Raw genomic sequence first — 12547 nt, 5'->3', positions numbered from 1 at the left:
ATATTAACATCCGTATGGGACTTCCCTAGGACATTTGCCAAGGATGCGGACATAGATGATCGATTTGGGAATATTATGGGACACGATGTTCTGTCTGGGTATATCTTGCACGGATACCCCTGGGATCTGCAGGCCGCTCACTTTCAAACACCCAAAGCGCGATATCCTACAGACGTACCTGGGACATCTGTTATTTACTAGGTAGAAACGAAACGTGATTGTTGTCCTAGGATGTCCCACAGATATCGCATGGATTTTCAAATATTCAGGACGTTCACGAACTTGTAGGGATATCCTAGGGATATTAGTGGTTTACTGGGAGGCGTTGAACAACTATTGACTGTCGCACAGACCAACACATAGCTAAGCAATGTCATAAAACCACCACAATTTATGGTCAACTTACGAATCATCAAGATAAACGAGAATTAGCCGATGCAGACTCCCAACGCGGGCGACGCAAACGCGCAAGTTGGATTTTATTCGTGCCCGGCGCCTTTTGTTTGGTTACCACACAGTGACCGACAGCACCGGTATAAGTTTGGACCCGCCGACGTATCAACGTGCACTGAAACTGGCAAAACCTGACTAGTGTAAATATATGCTATCTGACTATAAAATGCACAGTCGCGCGCGGGAATGTGCCAACGGCGAACTATGACTAACCTACACATAACACTGAAAACGCCGAACTAACCAACCGAATGATACTGAACTGACCAACATGCTGCCCTGCTAAGTCAAATAGCTGCGAAAATGTGGTTGATGTTCGCTAATACAACTTGAACACACATGCGAAAACCTGTGAATTTGAGTTGGTTAAATAGTGATGTTATGTTCTTAAACACGGCATATACATCCCAGGTATATCCTGGAGATATCGCAAATTGAATGTTAGGATATCCATATGAGCTTCACAGAGAGCCCGTTTACGTAGAAAGTACAACCATGCGACTGGCCAGATTCCTACAGTTTTCATATCCCAGAATCGTCGCATAGACATCTATTTTGGATATTTTGATGTTCTAGGGATATTTTAAAATTAATGCTATATTGTTTTCAATAAATTTGTAATTGATGGTAGTATGATTGATATAGCAAATGAATGCTGCACGCACTAATTAAGCAAAAGGCATCTATTTTTGTCAGCACACCCCACTTGAGTATGGGTGCTCAGCGACTTTTTGGCCATAATCCAAGACCAATGCACACCGCGCGTTATTAAATGTCCTTAAAAGAGATAGGGCGCAGACTAACTCGTGCATGATGATGAAGGAACGAATAACCGAGAGACCGAGTCTTCGTGTCCCGTGTCTCTCGGTTATTCGTTCCTTCATCATTAAATGTCCTATCGCGTTTCACCATATGAGATGCAGGCTGCCTTCTTGGCCCCTCCAATGCGTACGCAGATTTCACGAGAGACCAGAGCGAACATATACTGAAATACAAATTGTAGGAGTACGTTCATCAAGTATCTGTTGTCTGTGGACACACATCGTGTGTGCACATTGCTGACTCTGGTCTAATGTAGTTAGCAGTGGCGTATCACGCTTGCAACGGTGAGAACATCTTTGCGGTTAACTTGTGAGTCTACAAACGACGTCAGCGTATACCTGCGAACGTTTCTGACACACCATCCTGGCAATTATCGTGTTTTTAACTCAAGCTACTGCCTATAATGTGACTACTTGGTAAATAAAGTAGTAAACCAAAACTTTTACCAGTTTTCTTAAGTCATGCCACAAGGAGTCACGTGTCCTAGATATCTCCGAAACATAACGCGCGCTTGCTCTTTGCTTTTTACATCTACCAGATGTCCCAGGGATATAGAAAGTAAGGCACTTTTTTGAAGTCACATTGTGGACGTACATGTACGTCACATAGACGTGGCGGACATATGTGAAGTGTGCGACCTTTGTGGGACGTACCTGGGATATTTCTGGTTTACTGGGATACTTCAGGTGAGTTGCTTGCAGTCGCTAGCACCAATGTCCCGTTTGACTGATTTCATGTAAGACGAGCAATTCTCCCTTGTCATAATGTCAGTCATGCTGAACTTCATGCTGGTGTACATCTTTTGCTTGGTTCGATTTCCCTTGAATTTATTCTATAGGAGGATCATACTGCACGACACTTCAGGCGCATGATTCAAGGGAACTGCAGAATTATTTTAGTGCCTATGGCAAGCAGCGTCTCTTCACTCTTCAATCAAGAGGCACACATGAAAACCAGCATATGCCAGCATTCCACCTTGGAGGAATATTAGTGCGGTTTAGATTTCCTAATGTGATTTGTGTGAATCTTCTTTCAAGGATGTACCTTGGGTCTCGTCTCATCCTGCGTGCAGTTGTGACGCCGCCGGTTGTCACTGCCATAGTTGTGACGCCGGGCATAACTTGTAAACAATTTTCGCCCGTATATTGCAGCACATCTGATGGATGGTACTGCTGCGGGGTGTAAGCATCTTTGCAACACAAGTGCCTTGGATATGTATCTGGCGTAAAAATAAATCACTTCTGTCTGTCATAGTGATTTCTATATTTCAATTAATATAATATTAATGATTAAAATGAACAGATCATTTAAATTTCACAATGAGAGAGTACTTCCGTCAGTCGTCCGTCACGCATCCCGCATTTTCAAACAGGACCGCCGTGGGAAGTCACTTGGATGTTCGAGGAGCTGACAAAATGGTGTCCGTGGGACGACTTTTGTCCCGCTAGCCCCGTTTCAAGGGATGTCGTGAGATCGTGTCTGGTGAGAACACGGTTGGGGGGGAAGCCTCCTTGACATTGTTGTCAAAAATGAGTTGTTTCTTCTTAGGGGAAATTATCAGAACGGCACATTTCTTGGAATTCAGATTCATCTGCCACCTTTTTGCACCAGTCATTTATCTTACTTATGCAATAGTTCAGTTGTATCTGGTCCTCTGTTTCTAATATTTGAACATAGAGCACAATCAGTCTCAAATGAAGGAAGCTCAATTGGCAACCCTTTTACAATGCCGTTTACGTAAATAATAGGGATGTGCCAACAGAATCAGCGAATTCTCCAATCTTAGGCTGGGGTTCGAGATTCGGGAATACGAATCCCAGTGCCCTAAACGGCGAATCGAATCTTTCGAATCCACCAACCACGTTTGTCTGTTTCTTTTAAACATTGGCGCCTCCGGACTTCGCCGAAAGCCCGATTGACTGGCGGGCGTTTTCTTGTTTTCGTCACCTCTACCTCCACCAGCACCAGCACCACCACCACATTGCTCTGGACTGAAAGAGTTCAGGGAGGAACTCTTACATTACAAGTTTAACAGTAACATAGCTTTACTTTTGATTGTTTCTTTGTTTTATGTAAACAATTCGGAATCGATAATTTACTCATGTAGTTTATTCGTGTAGTCGATGAACAACATGTTAAATAATTGTACAAATTACATTTAAGTATATGGGTATTTTTTCTCCTGAAAGTGAACTATTATTTAATTTGCTTGTCATTAAACAAAGGTCTCAGCTTCGAAGCACTTTTCAGTGAAAGCGTTCTTTACTTTGTTTTTTGTCTTTACACTTCTTCCTAAGAAAGGATTCGAAAGATTCGAGATTCGTAAGATACGCGTATTCGGAGAACCTTCCTGGAATTCGGATTCGAATTCGAATTCGGCAAATTCGGGATTCGTCCCGTCTCTAGTAAATAACAAAAAAAAAAAGAAGAAGAAGAAAAACCAGCACGGACCAAAGACCGAGCCCTGTGTAACACCCGAGCACATGGGTAGCAGTTTGGAAGAAAAACCTTCAAATGAGGCACACTGCCTCCTTAAAAAAATAAATCTTTAACCAATTAAGTACTTCGTTCACTAGTATTGACGTTATTTGATGATGATGATGATTCCGGTTTTTATGGCGGACAGACAACTAAGGTCTGACGTTATTTGAAATTGGAGTTTCGGGTGTAATACGGGACGAAAAGCTTTCGAGAGATCAATTAATATAACGTCTACTTCCTCACGTTGGTCAGTAATGAACGCAGAGTCCTGCACTGTGTCCACCAAGACCGCTTTGAAAACCATGTTGTTGTTTCTGTTTGCGAAATCATGTTTGTAAAGGAACCCTGCCTATCCGAGATGCGAGACAATGTTCGAAAATATAATATGCTCCAGACGTTTCCTACACTGGTGTAACAAGGATATTGAACGGTACTACAACCACCGACGTCCCAATTACGTCCTGGAATGATCCCGACATCCCGGTTTTTCATGGACGTCCGAATGATGTGCGCAAAACGTAATGAGAAATGTCCCATCTTTTTCTGATCAAGATGTCTTCTCAAATGGAGGTTTAAACCATAAACCTCCATAAGTTGTCTTAAGGAGATCATTGCTGGGACGTTGAGGGCATTTCCTGGACGTCGACTATGACACAGGTGATGTCATGGTAATGCTGGTTGTTCGGGATATTAACTGTCGCATCGATGACAGGAATATCACAATGCAGGGGCGGGAACACAAATACGAACAGCACACAATAGATCTCCAACTTTCAATCCTTTTAAAAGGACACCACGTGAACGAACGCACCCCAAGACACATTCGTTCATGTGATTTTCTAGTAGAAGGGTTGAAAGCTGCGGCTGTATGTGGCGCGTTGTTTGGTTATTTGTGTTTAAGCTGCCTTCATTATCAGTTTGTGCCAACTGCACAACTACTCTTGAGTGTTTATTACAGAACTGTCTGATAAAAACTCATTTATTGTCAAATTAATATCACTAGTACAACTTTCGGAGCACATGCCTGTCCTTTCACTGAAAGGGCGACGAACACGCACTTTTGAAATACGAGTTATCTCCTGGCAGACAAACTGTGAGGGACATTTTCTCAGTGCAGTTAATATGGTTAATTCCAGCATGTCCGAATTAGTCTTTGCTGCAAAAACAGGACTAGCAAAACTAACTGCAAACGTTTCTATATATCCATTTGAGTGACGATATGTCAGGAACGAAGCATGTGCTTTGAAATAATTCTGCCAAATTTCACCCAAGTTATACCAAAACCATAGCTGAAATGGCCCAGGAGCAATGCAAGCCCACACTCTAAGAAAAAAAGGAGTAAAATGGGGAGTAATTGCAGCTTCTACTCCCCTAGTCTGCAATTACTCCCCATTTTAGTCCCCTAACCCAACATTTAGTCCCAACGTTTACTCCACAGGACTGAAAATTGTCACTAAACTTCGCGAATGGTCTTCTGAATGCAAAAGCCTACGTAAATATGTGCGCTTGGTCAATTTGAACGACATAAGGCTGTATAATTCACACAACGTAGCAATTTTCCAGCCACACAGAGTAAGAAACAGTTAGCGCATCTTTCTTCGCAAATTGTGCCCTAGTATGGGGCAATATTTTATATGACTCGATATATCACGGTTGACGGTTTGCTTCAAAGTATCTTCATGCATGCGCACCAATTATGTACCTGGGACTCTTACAACAGCGCGTGAAATGCGGTCTTCACTCTGTGACATTCATTTACTCCCGTGCATTTACTCCCGAAAGGGACTATTTTTTGTGGCAATGCAATTACTCCCCAAAAGGAGTAAAAGTACTCATTTTTTTCTTAGAGTGCATACGACAGGTACACTGACCGCGCCAATCGCAGATTTTGCAGCATCAGTTGCCATCAGAGTACAGAGTGCATCAGAGTACATGCATGATGTCTGAACTTCTGAGTGGGACACCCACCTGATGCATGGATTTCGTTTAATGGTTTTTGCATTCATATGATGGCTATTTGGGAGACTTGCATGAAAGATTCTATTGCCTATGGTTCCAATCGCGCTTTTGAACTCCCTAATGGTGTCCCTAATCACTTGCTCTGTGGTTATTAAAAATGCGTTGCGTCTGAGTTATTTTTTATTGAGCTGCCACTTAATGCTGAGGACTTGAGCTGGCAGCGACAGTCACTACGTTGCAACAAAAGTGTGACGGACGAATATCCTCTCAGCGGCGTGGTCTCTCCGCAACCAGCTTGTCACCACTACTGGTTAGAAACGGCGTAGTTGTGCCAGACCAGATAGTACTGCAGAAATGTCCCATCATGATGCCTTCGAGATGCAATTACACCGTTACCCGTCATGCAGAGTAGCGTATATGTAAATACAGGTATAACGATGTTCTAGTTCACTACAATGTTCCTCTAGTTCACTACACATATCGGACAGAACACCTCACCTCACAGAGTAGATAAAAACTGCATATCAAAATTACTCGATCACTACAATACAAAGATCGCTTATCACCATCGTCACATATCGCGCATGCACTGAATTCCACCGAACATCCCACACAGCAACAACCACCGCACATCCGCAGTGCGCGGTGACTGCATGGTCACGTGAGGGGTGACGTACATAAAGGACAGATGGGGCAAGGAGTATGCGAGGGAGAAAACTGAAACCCGGTGTCGGCAGAGGAATCAGTTTCTCAAAAACCGTGTCATTTTGTAAGGTGGAATTTGCATACAGCATGTGAGCTTACGTATCTGTTGCACGAAATTTGTTTCAAAAGGTCACCAGGTTTTCCCGGACTCTGGGCTCGGTGCTTGTGCTAGAGAAGTTATCACTATCAATACCCATCTGGGATTGTTCGAGTTCAGGTGCTTGCCATACCGCATGTCTAGCGCACCTGCTATTTTTCCAGACACTATGGAGAAGATCTAGCATGAGTTACCTCAGGTTGCATGCTACATTGATGACTTGGTAGTTGAAGATGTGGACTATGATTAATGTTTTTTTTAATGTAAAACAAGGGTTTCAACGACTTGCTTAACATTGTGCAAAGCTAAATGTTGAAAAGAGCAAGTTCTTTGTGAAAGAATTCAACTGCTTGGGTCCTATACTCAAAAAGTATGGACCTAATAAAGTGAAAGCTATCACCGGGGCTCCTGCTCCGGAGCTGCGTAGTTTTGTGGGCATCTTAAATGTGCATGCGCTGTTTCTCCCACGTTTGGCTCTACATTTGAAGCCATTGGATAAATTGTTGGAGAAGGACAGCCCATGGGTTCGGAATCAAGACTGTATAAAGTATAAACAGTCTGCAGACGGCAGAAAGGTTGCCGTGTACTGCAAATGTTCTAACACTGCACTGTTCGAGTAAGCCTGTTCGGTTAACTTGGTACACTTCTCAGTATGGTTTGTGTTCGATATTGTTACAGGAAGTGAGTAAGGGGTTTCTCGACCACTAGGGGTTCGGCGTTAACAAGTACGGAGCAAAACTACTCCCAAGTCGAAAAAGAAGCCCGTGCCATTGTGTTCGCCGTCAAGAGGTTCCTATCCGCTGACAGCACTAGTGAAGTTGGGTAGCAAAACAGCTGTAGCACGGATGCAACCGGTGAGGTCTAACTCGCTGAGTGTGCAAGGACAGACATATCGTGTACAAGAAGCGCAGCCACATCGGATAAGGTCATGGAAAGGTGCTCTACAGCTGACGTACAGTCAACGTAATCATGCAACGTGTTACATTATTAATTGCGCATAATTGCACATATCAGAACTGCAATTATTCACAATTTTCTCGCCTTTTGTGGCTTTGCTCGTCCAGGCTATTATTAGTAACGTAACACTGACGTTACGTTCGTGATTCCCTCATCGTGGGCTCCTTGACAGTCTTGTTTCTCCTTTTTTGGTTTCCCATTTCGACGCAGCTATTATTAGTGTTTTATATGGCCCCATTCTTGAGATACGTGGAGATTTTTGATCGTGGGCAGTTTGTTAATTTTGGAACTGTACTGCGCCGAGATATAAAAAACGAATGTGAAGTTACACAGACCCTGTAAGACAAAGAACTCTTGCGAGTCATGTGGTAACACGTGCCCCTATTTACACACGGTATAACTAAGGTAAGCGGTAGTCTAATGTTTGAGAGTGGTTGCATCTCGCGAGGTCCTGACATTCGGCGAATTCCTTGTATGGTAAACGTTAGATAATGGTTGCCGCATTGTGCAAACATTTCTATGAACAGAGTTAATTCACAGGATGACCACTGACGTCACCATAGGTTGCCATTTTTCGAAATACTCATTCAACATCACATCATGTCCGGTCTAGCACATAACATCACATCACCATCACAACCCATCACTTCATAACCCATCATTTTACATCACCATCACAGCCCATCACATCATAACTCACCGATCAACATCACCATCACAGCTCACCACATCATTACCCATCATTCAACATCAACATTACAGCTCATCATATCATTACCCATCATTCAACATCAACATCACAACTCCTCACATTATTACCTATCATTCAACATCAACATCACAACGCATCACATCATAGCCCATCATTCAACATCACAGCCCATCACATCATTACCCATCATTCGACATCATAGCCCATCACATCATTACTTATCATTTGATATCATAGCCCATAACATCATTACTCATCATTCGACATCACAGCCCATCATATCATAGGTCAGCATTCAACTTCAGAACTCGTTCTGAGTTTAACTTCATTGAGTATGATGGACTTTGAAACTGAACTGCAGGGACCGGTTATGAGACTGAGGGCCTTGTATACTGCGCATGCTTGCGCTTCGGCGACGACTTGGCTTCGGGGCTTCGCTGACCGTGCGTCCCGACTCCTGGGCAGATGTCATCTTTTGGGTGGCGGCCGTTTACAGTGACGTTCGTAAATTACGCAGTGTTGTCAGGGGCGCGAAGCTGTAGTAGAAATCTATTGTAGCTGAAAACTCACGTGACCTCCGGAGCTGGACCAATCACTGAGGACTAGCCCACCTATTGTTTTATTTTTTTTATTATGTCACGAATGACGTAAATGACGTGTCATCCGTTTCTCTCTCGCTATCCTCCTCTGTGCTCTGCTTCCCGTCTTCTTTTTTTTTATTCACTGTTTTTTGGTTCGCGTTTGTCGGAATGCATTGGGAGTTACAGGAATACGACGGAGCCTTGGTTTTTTCTATCACGTGAAGTATTTTATCGTGCGATATACGGTTATGCAAGCAAGACGTACACAGCATGACTGCGGTAACGAAAACAACATGACATTAATATTGCTTCGGAATTTGCTTGAAGAAGCCTGATAATGTCGGACTGTCTCTCGCAAGGACTGCTACTGGGGACTGGAGCTGGCTGCAAGATGAAAATTAGTATCAGATATACAGCTATGCATGTGAAAGTTGCAATGTAAATATAGAGAATAAAGGTGCTATTGAACGCGAAAAACAAGAACGGTGGTAGGGTTGGGAGAAGCTCGCAGCCATGGGGTGTGATGAGCGACAGTAGAGAAAATACCTTTTATTGCGCTACTTCACAATGATATATTCAGGCGCTACGTACAGAACAGACACTAAGTCAACGTCGGACGAAACTTGTCGAGCTAAATCACCGAGAATCAGACTTACAGTAGCGCCATACCGTTATACAGTACGACGTGAGCGGGTATGTAATCATAACATTTAGATAATAGTTTCACGAAAAGAAATATAGTCTACCATCGTATCTGCAAAGCTACGCTGTCGTTCTCGGTCACAGCGTATTCCAGTCCCGATTTACGGAAACTGTTAAGCAACTTATTCACAATACACGAAGCGAATGCGGTGTTGTAAGGCATCAAGCAATAACAAGTGACTTACCTGTCGGCAGTCGTTGACCGGGTATCGGGTACGGGGCATTCGGACGCTCGAATACTTTCTACCAGTGGCGTCGGAACTATTTTTCCACTGGGGGAGCGAAAAAAAGTGCTACCTTAAACATCATCATCATCATCATCACTTATTTTCCTTGAGGGCTCATGTTGGCGTTATACATGATTGCTGCACGAACTGTAAACGTGCACTATAGCAAATGACATGTGCATATTTGTACAGTAGATCTAAAGTAACATTGCAGAAGTACTGTAATTAAATAGCGCTTGGTGGTGGGTTAGTCCGTATGAGTTCAGTGCATCCGGCTTTTTTTACTTCTGCGCAGTGCCTAGACCTCTATGGCAAGTAATGTGTAGGGAACTTCGGGGACTTGTCCCCGGGAATCGCCGTCGCGGCATGTACGTGTGCCGGGACTGGAAACGAATATCGTCTGATCAGCAAGCCTTCTGCGAATAAACCAGACTTTCCTGGGCTGGTCTGGAGCTCAGCAAGAATGTGTCCCTTTGACACCCAGCCTTTTGACTGGGTGTCACGCTGTCGTTATAACTCCCGGGCGACTCAATAAGAAAAGCCGGATAAATGAAAACAGCGGATGAATTTTGGACATCGGTACGATGGAAAGCGAGGAGCCACCAATCAGGTTAACAGTTAGAATATTCTACTATGACGGGTGAAGATATACACAAAAATACAACAAACAAGCTGCGATACATCTCTTTCCAGAGGTGTTGCCTTCTCCGATGTCTATGGCATTTAATAATCCTGTAACGCTGCTGCAGTCGAGGACTTGGTGGCGCTCCCTCGACGTTGCCATTGCCGACACATGAACACAACACCGGTGCGACGTTTCGTCTCAGTTCATCGCACTTGACGTATTACAGGTCTTACACGCCAGCTCGAAGTGGGCACCCTGTCCACAACCGACTGAAATCTGTGGCTGCGCCTCGCAAACCGCCATTATAACAACCCTCTGTGTTCAACCGGGCGGTTTCTTCGTATCCTTATTTCCCCCAGATGTCTGGTGTCTTGCGTGCCTTTTGCGATTCCCGTTTGCGCCTCTGTCCCCCCCACCCCTGAACCCTGTGAACCTGACACCATTGGTATGTAGCTCTTCTCAAACGGTCTCCGCACACACTCTGTTTGTTGTTATCTAAATTTATGGCCGCCGAAAGAACACATTCACGCACGGGCCATTCCGTTAGACCGTACAAGATTACGACGCTGGGCTGACACTGGGGGAGCCGTGCTCCCCCATTCGTGAATGAGGGGGAGCCGTCGCTCCTTCTGCTCCCCCTGTTCCGGCGCCCCTGCCTTCTACACCAAGAAGCAGGACAGAAATGTTGCGCAGGCATCTTTCCTGGCAGCTGTGACTGTTCGAGGACACTCACATGATACAGCTTACGTTTTTAAACAGGAAAAATGAGACCTCAGAGTCCAACCCAGGCGCTACACAACACGAGCCGTCCGAAACAGACGCGGCGCGTCCGTGGACGCCGGTTCCAGCCGGCACAGCCGACGCGCTGTCGCCTGTTTGAGCGCTCGCGAACAAATTTGAAAACTGCCAATCATCGCTCAGAAAACGAATTCATCCTCATGGGAACCAATCAGTAATCACTAGCCACCGGATGCCTCCATGACGTTCAATTTATGACGTTTTCCGACGTCCGATGACGTGAAACGCATGAAGCGCCTCACTTTATTAAGCAAACGAACTGGCGAGTTTCGGGCCCTTGGTGTTGTGTTGTTTGTGGTGTCGCAATGGTGGGCGGGGCTTGGCGGGGAGCCCGTCCTCTGCCCGGAGCGAGCCTTGGCGGGGCGGGGTGGCGATAGGGTTGTACTGAAAGCCTGAATGCAAATACCAGGTACCAGGTGCGTAGGGTGAGGCTTGGCGAGTGGCGTAGCAGCTAGTGTGCCGCTGCCCTCCTAGTTTGCGGGTTCTTGCGAAACGCGCCGATCGACTGCTTATATCCTTATACTAGGAAAGGCATGGCAGGTCTTGGCCTTGGCATCGGTGGCTTCATGGTATCAACTTTCTTGGCGCTGCACGGCTGCTCATAGAGCTGGCATATTTCCGTCTTCTGCTACGTATGTGGAAGGTGGCGGTTGTGTGGAGGGAGGCGGGAGGGGTGATGAAACTGCTCGTCGGTGCTCGGTAGTCAGTTCCCATGATGGGAAGGAGGCATATGCCAATAGAGGGTGCAGGGGAGTATCGTGACTTCGCCCCTGTTTTTCTGCGTGCGTTGAGATTTCCTTTTTTTTTTTCTTCTTTTCCCAGTCGAGAGGTTTCTATGTGCTGCTGTTTGAACTGGGACTCTTAAACTGGGATGTTTGAATTGGGGTGCATTGCAAATGTCTAGCAGTGAAACGGCGGATTTTCAGGCAAATGCGTGTTTTGTTTTCTTGCTCTCTCTCTCTCGATATAGTGTCGTATCTCTACGATAGAAGCACGTTTGGTCATGGTTCGGGGCCGATTAGTGGGTTCTATAGTGCGTATAAATGAACGTTTCGTACGTTACGGCATATACGGAAAATACTCGCACAGTATTTTGGTATATTTCCATCTGCTCCAATTGCCTTTGTGTGTGCGCGCACGTGTGTGTGTGTGGATGTGCGTGCGTGTGTCTTTGTCTTGTTGTAGTTCCAGATGCACTGGTGTAAGCAGCATGGCGTCTGAGTCTGGTGGGCCGTACTCTGCTTCTTCGCTTTCTATACACAGTTAGGAAAATTACCGCGTTCGCATTTCAATCTGCACTGCCGGCCTCAGTTGCTCTGTTGGTAACGTGTTCACTTGCTAACGTGTTCACTTTCCGCGAACTCATGATCACGGGTTCAATCCTGACCGAGAATGGTAGCAATGTGGGAGCGGTAAACATTGCTTCCA

At 45.0% G+C, this 12547-nt stretch overlaps 1 protein-coding gene across 6 annotated transcripts in view; it reads right to left on the bottom strand.

Moving 5' to 3' along the window:
* Positions 1-12547, bottom strand: part of LOC135386953 (phospholipid scramblase 2-like) — a 124262-nt gene that overhangs the window by 65860 nt on the left and 45855 nt on the right. For 4 of the 6 annotated variants that reach the window (XM_064616422.1, XM_064616424.1, XM_064616427.1 and 1 more), the window contains one exon: positions 9375-9741. The exons of the other annotated variants lie outside the window; for them this stretch is intronic. In XM_064616422.1, the coding sequence (XP_064472492.1) occupies positions 9592-9741 (150 nt within the window). In that variant the 3' untranslated portion in view covers positions 9375-9591. Of the gene's footprint in view, positions 1-9374; positions 9742-12547 lie in introns of those variants that run through there. 6 annotated transcript variants of the gene reach the window in all.

The sequence above is a fragment of the Ornithodoros turicata genome, chromosome 3 (assembly GCF_037126465.1).
Source record: "Ornithodoros turicata isolate Travis chromosome 3, ASM3712646v1, whole genome shotgun sequence".
Lineage (NCBI taxonomy): Eukaryota > Metazoa > Arthropoda > Arachnida > Ixodida > Argasidae > Ornithodoros > Ornithodoros turicata.
Note: the sequence above shows the minus strand (reverse complement) of the source record. Positions and strands in the feature narration are given on the sequence as shown.